This window comes from Panicum virgatum, chromosome 7N (genome assembly GCF_016808335.1).
Source record: "Panicum virgatum strain AP13 chromosome 7N, P.virgatum_v5, whole genome shotgun sequence".
NCBI classification, from domain to species: domain Eukaryota; kingdom Viridiplantae; phylum Streptophyta; class Magnoliopsida; order Poales; family Poaceae; genus Panicum; species Panicum virgatum.
In genome coordinates, this window is record NC_053151.1 from 18,226,362 (window position 1) to 18,242,696 (window position 16,335).

General features: G+C 48.3%; 1 protein-coding gene across 1 annotated transcript; it reads left to right on the top strand.

The window, feature by feature from the left end:
• Nucleotides 1-14,534: 14,534 nt before the first annotated feature.
• On the top strand, nucleotides 14,535-15,325 carry LOC120683672 (auxin-induced protein 15A-like). The gene has a single exon (XM_039965763.1). It carries the CDS (start codon nucleotides 14,732-14,734, stop codon nucleotides 15,131-15,133), a length of 402 nt encoding a protein of 133 aa, XP_039821697.1. The 5' UTR covers nucleotides 14,535-14,731; the 3' UTR covers nucleotides 15,134-15,325.
• Nucleotides 15,326-16,335: the final 1,010 nt, after the last annotated feature.

Consider the following 16,335-nt stretch of genomic DNA (forward strand, 5'->3'; position numbering starts at 1 on the left):
TGCAAAAATTATTTACTATTACAATTACAATGATCAGATTAATAACTCTTGCAAATAACAATGAAATCATATAAAAAACGAAATGTATCATTAATCCTCAAGAAATCTCTAATTAATTGAAATGTATATGTCAGTAACCTCAACCCTGCGGTGATGACACTGCTTTTCAGGGGACACGGTGCGGTACAAGGATGTCACCAATCGGCCAGTCGCAGCACCAACATTTACGATTAATAGGCACAACACTTGGCACAGGCAGCATGCTCGTTGATATGCTCTCAGTACAACAACGGTCATGCTGACTGCGTCAAATGCTGTCTTCTTATCAATCGGAAGTGCTGGTGATGCGACCAACCGATTCGCGACATGCTTATAGCGCATCGTGTATTCCCGAAAGGTAGTGCCATCACCGTTGGATGGAGATTAACGACGTATACTTGTTTCGAAATAAAGATTTTTTTAGCTTCTAGATTGTTTCAATGTGAACCTGAATAAATACATCACTAGAGTGTCAGAATAATCCATTCATAATACAAAAAATTATAATATACTCATTTCATTAATTCATTCATGAATACAAAAATCAACAATCCACAATATGGTCATGTATACAAGTACATCACATGAAGTGTCTACACTCATTCTAAAAATTTCTACTATCCACATACTCATCTAAATCTAAAAGAAAATTACACCTACATTTGCAATCTAGCTAAATGTCCAAGAAATGAGCTAGCTACATATTTTCTCTATTTCTAAAGCATGAAATGAGCTATACAAGCCAAGGAATAAGAGAAAAACAAGCCCCAAACCTTTAGCGCCGATGGATGGACGGGGAATCAAAGATCTTCACAAATGTGGTGAAGAAATGAGCAAGAACTCCTCTCTCCCGAGCCGAGAACAGTAAGAAACAAGTGAGCTGAATGGCTCGGGCGGGGGGAGAGGGAAGGGGATAAGGGGGCTAAGGCCTTTTGTCCCGGTTGGAGACACCAACCGGGACAAAATGGGGGCCTTTTGTCCCGGTTGGTGGTTCCAACCAGGACAAAAGGCCCCCATTCTGTCCCGGTTGGTGTTTCCAACCGGGACAAAAGGCCCCTGTCCCCCGCTGGCCCGGCTAGCTGTTGGACCCGGGACAAAAGCCACCTATTGTCCCGGGCCCAAAGACTGCCGGGACAAATGGCCTGGAACAAAGGACTATTCTGTAGTAGTGCTACCGGGAGGAGGATTTCCAGGCCACGGTTGCCGCGCTCGAGGTGCGGCGCCCTTGGCGACGGCCGAGCACCAGGAGCGGCGGCAAGATGAACGCGACGGTCAAGGCTTGGTAGATGGACATGCTGATTTCAGATGTAGGAGAAACACATTTCTTTGGTTCTTTTGGTATTGTAGAGCTGTGCTACTGTACTATAGATGTTACGATATGATTAATGATGCTGTTCTGTATGGAATGGAAGAACAGAGTTCTGGAAGTCCTTGACCTGTACATTCTTCTGACAGGCAGTCACAGGACAATTTAGCTAGAGAGAACACATGGTTCCCTCTTCCCTGTGTGCTAACTATGCAAAGGCTGTAACCCGTTTCCGTTTTCTTCTTTTCCCTTTTGAAAACGTTAGCTCCTTCTTGAACCATAAAACTTGCCGGTGAAATTAAACAACCTTTATAATTCCTTAAAAAACAATATTTATACTAACTAAAATTACAAACATTTTTCAGTCAACTAAAGGATAATATAAATTCCATTGACGTGATGCCGAGCAGATGAGTAGAAGATTATGAGAGACACTACCGGAATATGGTAATTTGCCGTGTGTTCACAGGTTTGCCGTGTGCATAAAATCGAGCACACGGCAAAGATTCTTTGTCGTGTGCCGCCTAAGAAACACACGGCAAAGATTTTTTTACCGTGTGCCGGATTAGGGGCACACGGCAAAGTAGATAAGTTTGCCGTGTGTCGGATTTATAGCACACAGCAAAAATAAAAATACAAGGCAAATACCGGTTTGCCGTGTGCCAGATCTTTAACACACGGGAAACCGATCCATCCTAGTACTTATCTCTTCAGCGCGCGCTGCACACAACCCCACCCCACGCGCCGGCCACGCCCCTCCCTCCCCTCCATCCCCTCCAGCACGTGCCCCTCCATCCCCGCCGGCCGCACGCGCCTCCCTTTGGCACAGCGCTCCTCCCTCCCTCCGGCGCGGCGCTCCTCCACCCCTCCCCCCCTCCGCTTGCCCCTCCTCTGCTTGTGAGGAGCGGCGGCGCGCGGGGCGAGGTGCGGGTGGCGATTCGAGCGGTGAAGGGCGGCCATGGCGCGGCATGACTTGAGCGCGAGTAGATCCGGCGGCGCGGTAGTGGGCGAGCTTGGCGGCGGTGCGGGGCGGCAGCGATGGCCGGTGGTGGTCGCGACGGCGGCGCGGTGGTGGTGGGCGGGCTCGGCCGGCGGTGCTGGGCGAGCTAGGCCGGCGGTGCGGGGTGGCGGCGACGGCCGGTACGGCGGTGGTGGTGGCGGCGGCACGGTGGTGGCGGCGGCGGCAGATGTGATGGTTTTTTTTTATTTCAAAAATTTTTACCGAGTGCCACTTGAACACACAGCAACCCCTTTACCGTGTGTTTATCGGACTTCGCCGTGTGCAACAGGCACACGACAAACCCCCAATCTCCCGTAGTGAGACATGGGATCCAAGCTCCTGATCATTGAATTTTATATTGTTATTCCGATCTAGGCTAACTATCTTATACGTTACTGCAGCCTCGTCCAGCCTCGTCGAAACATGCAACGGCACAAACAGCTGCTGTTCTTACGTGAACTCAGCTGTTTCTGTAGCCTGTTTCAATCAACCACTGTCAGAGTGTCAGTTAGCTGTTCACGTAATGCAAGAAGGACCCACTCATGGCCAAAGCTCTTAGAGCATTTCCAAAAGTTTTTTTTTAAAATTTTACTCTCTAAATTGTCATTTGGAAAGTCTTCTGCGTAAAAATTGTTTTCTATGTGTTTTCACTCTCCAATAATTTTTCTATATCTTGTGTACACTCTAGAAAGTTATTTTTATTATCTATCTGAAAGTGATCGGACCGTGCTCTAGCCTAAGAGGGGGAGGAGGTGAATTAGGCAACTTAATATCTAGAACTATGGCTCCAACCAAGTTGCACAATATTAAACTAAAACATGTTATCTATAGGTGCAACTAAGGTTGTTCTAGTGTGAAATCCCTATCCCAAGAGAGTTCAGTAACTTATAGCCTTTCCTACAAAAAAACTACTCTATGAAAGTAAAAGCACACAAGAATTGCTAGTATGAAATGCAGAAATGTAAAGAGCGGGATAGGAGGAAACAAACTCTTGATGCGGTTGTTTATCCTGTTGTTCGGTTAGCCACAAAGACACACCTACATCCACGTTGTTAAAGCACTCACTAAGAGTATCGCTTCTCGGCAATCAAGTCTCTTCCATGAATTCAATCACAGCAACCTTGATCCCGAATTCCACTAGAGTTTTTCCACAAAGGATGGGGGTCTCCACGTCCCCCGCACAAGATCGTCCACGCCGCTCCACACCAAATCGGAGGGTCGTCGACGTTGCCGGCGAGCCACAAAGCTCTAAGGGGCCGGCGCTCCAAGATATCTTCTTTGATTCACAAGAGAACCACAGCACAAAGGCACAAAGCCATACTTGTTCACTCACTAAAGAGCTAACCTAGCACTAACTCTCTCAAATGTGTGCTAAGGACTAAAGATATAATCAATGGGCACTTGAATGGCTTGGAGATGTTCTTGGGTGTGTTTGAGGCTTGTAGCAACTCCAGCAATCTTCAAATGGCTGGGGGGGATGGCATATATATAGCCCACCAAGTCCATAGAGCCGTTGTCCCTTTTCTGCGTAAAGCACCGGATAGACCGGTGGTAGGGCACCGGTGCATCCGGTCACTCACGGCTCTGCACTATCCGTTGGCCTTCTAACAGCTGACGTGGCTGTCACCGGTTAGACCGGTCCCATGCACCGGTGCTTCACCGGTTCATCCGGTCCTGAAGAAATCTTCAGCTTCTGTCTTGAAATTACACCGGTGCCTTGCCTGGTGCACCACTAGTTCAACCGGTGCTGAAGAAACTTCTTCACATCCCCCTTGACATGCTCACTGAGTGATAGCATGGTGGTTGCACCAGTGCTTCAACTTGGCATCACCGGTGCATCTGGTGCCACACGACTTGTTGGCACCAGCTCTGCAAATTGCTTCGGTGCTAGGGCACCGGTGCATCCGATGCCAACCGGTTAGGTCGGTGCTGCCTCACCGGTTGATCCGGTGCTACTATTTTCTACAGAACTCGTCCAATTCAACATTTCTTTGAGTTCTTTTTTTTGTGTTTTGCTTTGCTTGGCCTTTTTACTTCATCCCTGAGATCTATAAATATTTACTTGACAAAATCATTAGTCCCATTGATTGCGTTATAACTCAATCACTAAAATTACAAAACAATGGCCTAATGAGACCATTTTTCTTACACTATCTTTGGTTAGCGAGAAATGCGAAATGAGGAGAGTTACATTTTGTAACGAACATGGCACCATTTATACCATTTCGAGTGATTTTGGTGATCGTATGACAACAAAATCAATGGGACTAATGGTTTTGTTAAGTGAACATTTCTAGATCCCAGGGATGAAGTAAAAAGTCCATACAAAGCAAAACACGAAGAAAGAACTCAAAGAAACGCTGAATTGGACGAGTTCTACTGAAATCAGTAGCATCAGAAGAACCGATGCCCATAGCATCGGTGCATTCGATGGTTATCGGAAGATCCGACGCCCTGGCATTGGTGCAGGACTGAGCGCCTCTGGAGATCAAGTGAAGAAAGAAGTGAAGCACCGGTTGAACCGACGGCTTCAAGATAGGCATCGGTGCATTCAACGTACCATGTTCCAGAGACGATGTCAAGCGAGCAGGAGCGAAGTCTTCAGCACTGGTTGAACCGGTGGTGTGTCGGAGCAAGGAGTCGGAGCAATAACATCAGCAAGGGCAAGGGCTACAAGATGATCAAGAGTCACCTGTTGAACTGACACCATAGCATCGGTTCAACCGATGGGTGCCAACTCAGCTGCAGAAGCGTCAGAGAAGCCAACGGCTAGTTTCAGCTTGTGAGTGACCGGAAGAACCGATGCAGAAGCAACGGAAGTTCCGATGCCCACACAGAAAAGCTGCTAACGACTACAAATGACTAGTTCAACTTGGAGGCCTATATATATATGCCTCACCCCGGCCATTTGAAGATTGCTGGAGTCCCAAGACATCACACACATACCCAAGAACACCTCCAAGCCATCCAAGAGCATAGAGTTCAAATTATTAGTCCTTAGCACAAGCTTTGTGAGTGTTAGTGCTATGTTAGCTCTTGAGTGAGTGATCAAGCAAGATTTAGATCGTTGTGCTGTGGTTCTAAAGTGAACCAAAGTTGTATCATGGTGCGCTGGCCTCCTTGGAGTTTTAGTGGCTCGCCGGCAAGTCAACGACCCTCCGGCTTGGTGTGGAGCGGCGTCGACGACATTGTGCGGGGGGACGGAGACCCCTCCTTCGCGGGCAATATCCCTTAGTGAAGATCGGGATCAAGGTGACCGTGATTATGTTCACGGAAGAGACTTGATTGTCGGGAAGCGATACTCTTTGTGAGTGCTTCAACAACGCGGACGTAGGGGCGTCTTTGTGGCAAACCGAACCACGGGATATATCCTCGTGTCGAGAGTTCGCTTTCTCTCATACCTCTCCTTTAGCTTCCGCATTTCATATTGCAACTTGTGTGCCTTTACTTTATTAGTGTAGTATCTTGCTAGGATTGGCTATAGGTTGCAAAACTCTTTTGGGATGAGGGTTTTACACTAAGGTGAACCATAGTTGCACATCTCGATAGCTTGTTTTAGTTTAAGTTTTGTGCAAACTAGTTGGAGCCATAGTTTAAGGTTTTAATTCTGCCAAATTCACCCCTTCCCCCTCTTAGGCTAGAGCACCCGATCGCTTTCAATTGGTATCAGAGCCGGGACTCACTTCTCTCACAAAGAAAGCCAATTCCATTGGAAAATTTGTATTTACCGGCTCATTAGATCGGTAGGCTTCACCGCCTAGTGCGTTAGCTCTTAGGGGGAAAGGATGGATCTTTTTAGACCCGCTCCACGGTTCGATGGCACGAGCTTTCAACGATGAAAGATTTTATAATGCAAGCCCATGTCCAAGCAACCGGGTTAAATGTTTAGAGAGTGGTGAGTGAAGGTGTAAAAAATAATGGTCAACAAGAGAAGCAATATGATGTCACCGCTAAATGCATAATCTTGTCTTCTCTTAGTGACAATGTGTCCAATTGTGTTTATTCTTGTGAAAATGCTAAAGAGCTATGGAAGACTATCATTGAGAACCATGAGAGCACAGAGGATATTGCCAATGAAAGATATCATGTTCTCATTGATAAGCTTAATAGCTTTAAGCAACTTGATGATGAGAATGCTGAATCAATGTACTCACGCTTGAACACTCTTGTGAATGAGATTAATTCCTTTGGTGTGAAGCAAATTGAATACTTGGAACTCATTCGCAAGATCCTTCATTCACTCCGAAGGCCGGACTATGATTTGGTGACCACAATTCTATATGAGAAAGAGCTCGACACAATGACACCAAATCAAGTCCTCAAGAAGGTGATCGCCCATGAGCTACGCAATGACATCAAGGCAAAAGCACCATCTTTTTCACCAACACATAGCGCACTTACATGCAAACACCTGAAGAAGTTGAAGAAGATGGCCATCAAAGGTAGCTCAAGTGATGAGGAAGAAGAGGATAGAAGAAGCTCCTCAAATGATGAAAAAGAGACAATGAGCCCCAACCTCTACAAGCAAGTAAAGAAGATGAACAAATGCTTGAAGGAAACCAATTCAATGGGGTATATGGTCTTTCTCAAAGATGGACCTCACCATCAACTCATGAAGGTTGAGAAGAAGTTCAAGAAGAACAAGCAAAAGAAGGAGAAGAAGCCCAAGCATGAATCATATGCCGTATTTGGTGAATGGGAAAGTAGTGGTGAAGAATCAAGTGCAAGTTCAAGTGATGAATCAAATAAGAAATTCACCACCCGCATGGGATCATCATCCAACACTTGCTTTATGGCTAAAAGTATGGATAGTGATGTAAGTGATGATGACTCCGACTCTCCTTCAATTGATGAACTTCTTGACCTTGTTCATGAGCACCAAAAAGTCATTAAGAAGCAATCAAAAGAAATTAAAAACCTTAATGCTCTCAATGATCTAAATGCTTCTTTTGCTACAAATTTTGAAGATTTGATGTGCAAATTCAATTTGCTTAGCAAGGAGCATGAAGAACTCAAATTAAAATTTGAGAGCATTAATAATACTAATGACTCTTTGGAAATGAAGCAAACTATCCCTTGTGCAATTCCAATCTCTAGGATAGATGCTTCAACTTCTTGCATTGATTTAATTGATGAATCTTGCTCTAACCCATCCAATGAGAAATGCAATGAGAATGTTGTTGTAGAATCATGTGATGATCTTATTGCCAAGGAGAATGATGAGCTCAAGCAAGAAGTGGAAAGGCTCATGAAGGACTTGTATAGATTGAAGGCCAAAGGCATAGAGAGCAATGTCCAACCTTCTCAAGATAACCGTGAAGACATGGTGAATAAGTTTGAGAAGGGGTCCACCGTGACTTGCTCAAAGTGCCACAAAGAAGGCCACAAGTCAAACATGTGTCCTCAACCAAGGAAGAAACTTCCGGATGAGAAGAACAAGAAGAAACTCACAATTAAGAGTTCTCTCATCTACACCAAGCCCAACCGGAGGAACAAAAGCAATGGCACCTCCCAATATGATAAAAAAGAAGACCAATGGCAAGGTGGTTGCTCACAAGGTTGGGAAGAAGGAAAGGAGTTGGAACCACTCCATTTGGGTGCCCAAGGATGACGGTGTACCCAGACCGGGGTACCCACTCCTACTGTGTCAAGACTGATGCACGCGTAGTTATCCGTAACTACGCCCTGAGGGCCTGAGCATCCGGACCCCAGCGGTCCGACTCCGTCTCACCGGGCCAACGGCCTCGGACCTACTCCACCACATAGGGACAGGTCCGGTGACGCCACGTGTCCCAGAGATGGAAATGTTCAGGGTCTTTTGCCATGGATTCGGACCCCCACAGTCGGGTCCGGGACCTCCACGTGCCTATCCGGACCCCCCGAGCCCTCGGCTCAGTACTCCACTCGGGAGGGGTCCGGAGCCGCCACGTGTCACGCAGACGCGGGCGCAGGCGCAAGCCTTCCGCTGGAAGCTCGCCCACATGTCCCGCATGTGCGGGCGCGGGCACAAGCCTTCCGCTGGAAGCTCCCTCACCCACCCACATTCAATGCGGGTAGTTAAGGCGTGCTCTGCCGCCGCGGCATGCGGGGCAGCTTTTATCAGGCCTCACTGTAGACCGCATATTACCGAGGTACACAGTGCAGCCGCATGCGCCGCATCTGTGCAGAGCCCATCTGCCACATTAAATGGATACGATGGCACGGCACCCTTTCATAATACCGCCTACGCCGCAAGCTACACGGCCGTTCAGCTACGCGGCAGGTTACGGCAAGCTACGCCGCAAGCTACGCCCTGGCGCCGTTTCGACAAGACAGGGCATGGCTATGCTGGACGGAAAATTCCCACGGGCAAAGCAAGGAAATCCAGGAATAAGATCTCCGTCGCCTGCAATGCCATAATGTCTGTACATTATGTTTTTTTATACTACATAGCTGGGCCCATCTGTCGGGGAACCAACGGCTATGTACACTCCTCCCTTGAGATATAAAAGGGAGGAGTACGTAAAGCCAAGCAAGGCCAGGGAAGAAAAGCCAGACACAACACAAGCTCGGATTCACTCCGAACAATCCCGTTCTCAACCTCTTGAGAGCACAAGCAATACAACACACAGTGGACGTAGGGTATTACGCTCTGGCGGCCCGAACCACTCTAAACCTGCTGTGTTCATCGTGTTCTTGCATCTAGATTGGACTAATCCTAGCTACTCCCCGAGTACTCACCATCTGGGTTTAGGCGGGTGCACTACGCCACCCGGCTGTGGGTTTGCACACCACGACATTTGGCGCGCCAGGTAGGGGGTAGCTTGGTTTCTGCTTGATCGCCCACTTGGCATCTCCATGGCTCGATTTGTCGAGTCCCATGAGCACCCGATGGGGGAGGACGCGGCGACACCCACGCCGCAGGCCTCTCGCCGTCCAACGCCGAGGGCTGCTGCCCATGGCGCGCAGCAGCGTGCAGCGGAGCACGCCCCCAGAGCCCCCGCGCAGGCCGCTCCGAGCGAGCCGATAGCCGCGGCCAGGGAGCTGCTCCGCAACCCGCCAGATTTGGCGTCCTCATCGGACGTGATGAGGCAGTGGTGCGATGACATCGACCGCCTCATCATCCTGGCCCAGGCCACCCCCGGCTCCACGGGGACTGGGTCGGGACAGCGTCGACGACAGGGCGGCGCACCAACCTCTGCGCGCTCTCCTACAGTGGGAAGCGCGCGGATAGCTGATCTGCGAGCAGAACTCAACTAATCCCAGCTCGCAGCATACCTCACTCATGTGAGGAAGCCCGCTCCGGTGGAAAGCCGACTCCGGTCACACTAAGCCAACTCCGGTCGCACTAAGCCGACTCTGGTGGCTCTCTCCGATGATAAGCCGACTCTGGTCGCACCTCCGACTCTACATCTTTGTAAGTCCTACCCTTAGAGGCCCAGCAGGGAATAAAACCTTTTCCTTTGTAACTAGGTAGTACTTACGTGTGGTCCAGTCCGGTGAGCCTCCCCCGTGGAGGGGTCCGGACCTCTGCGAACCAGGTTCAGGGAAGCGTACTCACCCTCCGGGGAGGTCTAGAGCCGTGTAGCCGCTTGGCCTGATTCCGTACCCTAAGCCTGTATGCTCTACCTCCCTAGGGCGAGTACCGTAGTACCTAAGACTGGGGGCCCGGAGGTCCGGACAGCTCCGGCCTCATAAACCCGTGTTCTAGCTTACATCGCACATCTCATGTACAACTAGTTATAAAGGAAAAGTTTATTCTCAGTTCGCCTCTAAGGATGTTACATTCCAATTTCAATCTATGCATTCTGTTTGCACTAACCTCCGCGTGGTTCCCACTCCTGTGTCCGAATTGAGTTGGCCGGCATGTGGTTCAGATTGGGAACCCCTCACTGCTAGGGGGGGTCCGGGTCCTTAGGAACCTACTTTGGGGAAGAGGTACTTGTTCCCGGGGGTGGTCCGGAGCCCTGTGCAGCCGCTTAGCCTGGTTTTATACCATAAGCCTGCACACTCCACCACTCTGTAACAGGTGCCCTAGTACCCGGAACTGCGTACCTAAAGGTCCGGACCTCATTCTAGCTTAAGGGCTGGCCTCCTAAGCTCTGTTCCACAGGTTCGGCTGCGTATCTCAAAGGACCTCTGCCAACAGGATTTGGGACCACGTGGGTATGTTACTAAACGCCGATCCTAAGTCATGTGCAGGGCTGCTCGGCCACCATCCGAACAGGCTCCTGACCCTCAGCGACAAGGCGTGCACCGAGGGCGGACTTCAGGTGACGCAGGCGCTCGATAGCAGAATCCAGGGCGGGAAGAACGGCGTTTCCCGACGACTCCGACATGGTTCTGGCCCCACCGGCGGGTTCGTACCTTACCTGCAGGTGGGCCCGGGGGCCTCTTACGGTGTACCCAGAACGAGGTACTCACTCCGACTATGTCAAGGCTGATACACGCATAGTTATCCATAACTACGCCCTGAGGGCCTGAGCAGCCGGACCCCAGCGGTCCGACTCCGTCTCACCGGGCCAACGGCCTCGGACCTACTCCACCACGTAGGGACAGGTCTGGTCATGCCACGTGTCCCAGAGATGGAAATGCTCAGGGTCTTCAGCCATGGATTCGGACCGCCACAGTCGGGTCCGGGACCTCCACGTGCCTATCCGGACACCCCGAGCCCTCGGCTCAGCACTCCGCTCGGGAGGGGTCCGGAGCCGCCACGTGTCACGCAGACGAGGGCGCAGGCGCAAGCCTTCCGCTGGAAGCTCACCCATGTGTCCTACATGTGCGGGCGCGGGCACAAGCCTTCCGCTTGAAGCTCCCTCGCCCACGTGTCCCGCATTTTATGCTTGCTTTAATTGTGTTGTCATCAATCACCAAAAAGGGGGAGATTGTAACGAACATGGCACCATTTATGCCATTTCGAGTGATTTTGGTGATCGTATGACAACGCAATCAATGGGACTAATGGTTTTGTTAAGTGAACATTTCTAGATCCCAGGGATGAAGTAAAAAGGCCATACAAAGCAAAACACGAAGAAAGAACTCAAAGAAACGCTGAATTGGACGAGTTCTACTGAAATCAGTAGCACCGGAAGAACCGATACCCATAGCATCGGTGCATCTGATGGTTATCGGAAGATCCGACGCCCTGGCATTGGTGCAGGACTGAGCACCTCTGGAGATCAAATGAAGAAAGAAGTGAAGCACCGGTTGAACCGACGGCTTCAAGATAGGCATCGGTGCATTCAACGTACCATGTTCCATAGATGATGTCAAGCGAGCAGGAGCGAAGTCTTCAGTGCCGGTTGAACCGGTGGTGCGTCGGAGCAAGGCGTCGGAGCAATGACGTCACCAAGAGCAACGGCTACAAGATGATCAAGAGTCACCGGTTGAACCGACACCATAGCATCGGTTCAACCGATGGGTGCCAACTCAGCTGCAGAAGCGTCAGAGAAGCCAACGGCTAGTTTTAGCTTGTGAGTGACCGGAAGAACCAATGCAGAAGCACCGGAAGTTCCGATGCCCACGCAGAAAAGCTGCTAATGCCTATATATATGCCTCACCCCGGCCATTTGAAGATTGCTGGAGTCCCAAGACATCACACACACACCCAAGAACACCTCCAAGCCATCCAAGAGCATAGAGTTCAAATCCTTAGTCCTTAGCACAAGCTTTGTGAGTGTTAGTGCTATGTTAGCTCTTGAGTGAGCGATCAAGCAAGGCTTAGATCCTTGTGCTGTGGTTCTAAAGTGAACCAAAGTTGTATCACGGTGTGCCAGCCTCCTTGGAGCTTTGGTGGCTCGCCGGCAAGTCAACGACCCTCCGTCTTGGTGTGGAGCGGCGTCAACGACATTGTGCGGGGGACGGAGACCCCTCATTCGTGGGCAATCTCCCTTAGTGAAGATCGGGATCAAGGTGACCGTGATTGTATTCACGGAAGAGACTTGATTGCCGGGAAGCGATACTCTTCGTGAGTGCTTCAACAACGTGGACGTAGGGGCGCCTTTGTGGCAAACCGAACCACGGGATATATCCTCGTGTCGAGAGTTCGCTTTCTCTCATCCCTCTCCTTTAGCTTCCGCATTTCATATTGCAACTTATGTGGCTTTACTTTCTTAGTGTAGTGTATTGCTAGGATTGGCTATAGGTTGCAAAACTCTTTTGGGATGAGGGTTTTACACTAAGGTAAACCGTAGTTACACATCTAGATAGCTTGTTTTAGTTTAAGTTTTGTGTAAACTTATTGGAGCCATATGTTAAGGTTTTAATTGTGCCTAATTCACCCCCTCCCCCTCTTAGGCTAGAGCACCCGATCGCTTTCACATTTGGATAACCAAATAGAGAAGTGTTGAAGAGTATTTTTCAATTAACATTTCTATTCCTAACAATAAGGAAAGATGCTTGAACCGGCAGCTCATAGACAGGCATGGCACGACCTGTTTAATAATCATGCCAAAACGGGCCGTGCCTTAGTGGGCCGGTGTCGGGTCGTGCCGAGCCGTCTTTTTGGCCATGTATATTCTCAACGTAGCCTTTATTACATCAATTTATCAACGTAACGTCGACAGTAAGTTCCACAAGCCGCTGCTGCCGTCCATTCCTCGGCTCCAGATACTACTTTGGCTCGTTTGTACCTTGGCCGAGTTCCATGACAGGCACCATCCTTATCCCGGCAAATAATGTATCAGCATCGAACCGCAGCAGCGTAAGGTAACACCAAACAATTTTAGCTGATGACATAGAACTTCCTGAAAAGATAAGAATCCCAACCGTCCTACTCTGAAGCATGTAAGGACAAATTCAACGACAACCCTGACTCTATATAGCATACTCTATGTAAGCATGTAAGGAGCAATAGTTAGGATCATTCGGTTATTTCTATGACCTTATTATTGAACAAAAATTCAAGACATACCAGAAGACAAAGGCTAATCTCTTGACAAAAAAGAAACTGAGATCAAGTAGATTTTCTATGAAACCAAGAATGTACGACCTTTGTTTAGCGGACAAGACAAAAGTAACCGGGTCGAGAAGCAAGAAAGTGGCCGGCTACCCAATCATATATATTTTGATCCGTACTTTGATATGTGATGTCATACTTTCCTTCCATACATCCAAGAAAAAAGAAACATTATTCCGTTCGTACCATTTCGTCCTCTCGCAGCCAAGCCAAGTCGCATGTTCAAAAAATTAAACTGTGCTTAATTTTATACTCTTTGAGAATTTCTTCAACCGATCTTGCGTGTTGAGAACTCTACAGCTTTCACAGCTAACTGACTCATTCCTCAACTGAAGAAAAAGAATGCGACGAATCTCCAGCTTAGATCATTTATTTGGTGCATATATATCTTGCTTGCTTTTGCAGCGTCTGATCAGCTCCACGCGTAATAGTTATGTCAGGTCGTCTCATCTACACCTAGTGATGGTTCAAGAGTGGATTAAGCTAGCATGTAACATACAGCAAGTCATCGACGACAGTTCGAGACATGTTTATTTGACAGTAAAATAATCATGTCTTGAACTGTCGACGACTAGTTGTATACATATATGTTTAATTTAATAGATATAAATTTTACATATGAAGATCTAGTTTGGCAAGTTCATATATACTACATATATCATGATCTTCATAGATGTCCATATAATAGATCCGTTCTTATAATCTCTATGCAATCGATAAAGAGACAAACTAGGCTCGACAGCATTGTTCTTTGAGATCCAAGAGAAGCTTTGTGCAATGTAGGTTTGCTTAGCTTAATCTAGGCATGTGTTGTTTGCAGGAATAAGAAATGGAACGTTATTCCTCCGTACATCATGACGCAGCTTCGTACCCTCCACCCAAGAAAAAAAAACTTATTATTTCATTCGTACCATTTTGTCCTCTTCCAATACCCTATCACATGCCAAGTACACAATGTCAATAAATTTTATGGTGTTCAATATTATTCTACAATTTTCCTCTTTGTAATAATAATCTTGTTGCGTGTGGGTCCGTTCTTGCATTTGTTAACATGCATGCATCATTCTAGCTAACAACGGTTGATCAGAAAATTTAAAGAACAGCTCACCGAAAACAGCAACCTAGTTGTTAATTACAGCTATTTGACTCAATTCCTCTAAAAAATGGCTTAGCTACAGCTGTACGAGCAACAATATAAGAGGAACCCAGTGGCCACATGATTCGATCCCACTGCACCACCTCTCTTCTGTTCCTCTTCTCCGGCCTACTCGATCTTTGGCAGCGCGTGGCCAGTGCCAAGCTTAGAACTCGATCTGCCTCAATCACCAAGAACTCTTCTCCATCCCTTCCATCCTCCAAATTCACACCATTTCATCGGTTGCCTCCAAGAAGCTAAGGTTGCTAAGACTTGTTCTTGGAGTGAGAAGTCTTGGATTGTGGTGACAGTAACATGATGGCGATGGGGTACTTCAGGGCGCCGAGGCGGCTGTACGGGAGGAAGCCGGAGAGGGGGCAGCACCGGGAGAGCCTGAGCGCCGCCCTGCTCGTCGACGAAGGCGAGGTAGCGGCCGCGGCGGGCGCGGTGCCCAAGGGGTACTTCGCCGTGTACGTCGGCGCCGAGGCGCGGCGGTTCGTGGTGCCGACGAGCTACCTCAGCCAGCCGGCGTTCCGGGAGCTGATGGAGCGCGCCGCGGAGGAGTTCGGCTTCGACCAGGCCGGCGGGCTCCGCATCCCCTGCCGCGAGGAGGATTTCCAGGCCACGGTCGCCGCGCTCGAGGAGTCGAGGCGCCGCGGCGGCGGCCGAGAGCGAGGAGCGGCCGCCGGACCAACGCGGTGGGCTCGTTGCAGCTAGTTTAATTTCATCGATGTAGCCAATATGCATAGATGCATGTAGATCATCATGGAAATTGCAGGAATATAGAAGAGCGAGAAATTCTTTGGTTCTTTGGTATGATGCGGTTGTTGAGCTGCTGTAGACAGAATTTATGGGATGAGTAACACGCTGTTTTTTTTGTCTAATTAAATTACATTACAAAAATGACATGATGAGGATGAAACAAGAATTTGCATCCTCTTATTCCTCTGGTTAATCAAAAGATTTGATCTTCAGTATGTACAGGAAGGATGAACATTATTTCAGTCAGATGTTGTGCGGCGGCATCTCAGTTCTATGCGAATGTCAATGGGTGACCAGAAGAATGAAATCCATGGAAGTTCTGTGCTGTGACTGTGAGCAATAATACTTCTCGAGCTTGGAATCAGTGCATGTGGTCATGTGGATCATCTGAAAGCGATTATTCTGGACTCCGAAGCGAAGCATGAATGCATGATAGATGGCGCATGCATGTGGGATCGTGGGTTAGAGGCTAGATTCATTTCTCCACACCGCAAGAAAGAAAAAATAATGCCTTTCACTCTCTGTTCGAAAATCATCCCTCTCGAAGATTAGTTCTATGGAATGAAGGCACTGATGATTAACTTTACTGTCGTAATTATATTCTTGGAACACAATTGTCTTGCACTCTATATATGACCAGTTGTATTGAAGGATCTTACTATAGATGCTGCAGGCAGGAAACAAGTAGGGCAGTGAAGTGTCACTACCGGAAACCCCACTTATGCCGAGTGCCAGGGGCTTTGCCGAGTGCAGAATATAATTTGTGAGAATTTTGACAACTTGTAAAACCTAATGTTTTCATTAGCCTTGTCACTGATTCTGCATGTTGAGATATTGCCAAGGATAAAATCTTTTGAAGTTTGAAGTAATGACTGTTGCTCCTAGTCTTCAATTACAATTTAAACTTATTCTTTGTGATTATTATGTTCATAGTGCTGTCTTCTCAACCGACTGTGACGTGTTCGGCAAAAAGCCAGTACCGCGAGTCCACTCCACGCCGGCCACGACTACACCGCCGACCCTCGGTAAGCAATCCAACCGCCACCCAGTTAGGTGTCTCCCGTTTGGAAGAGATACAATTGAGATATGCGGATCTTTGCATATCTATAACTATATCTTTTCCAAATTGTCCATGTTTTTTGGGCAGTCCGAGGATG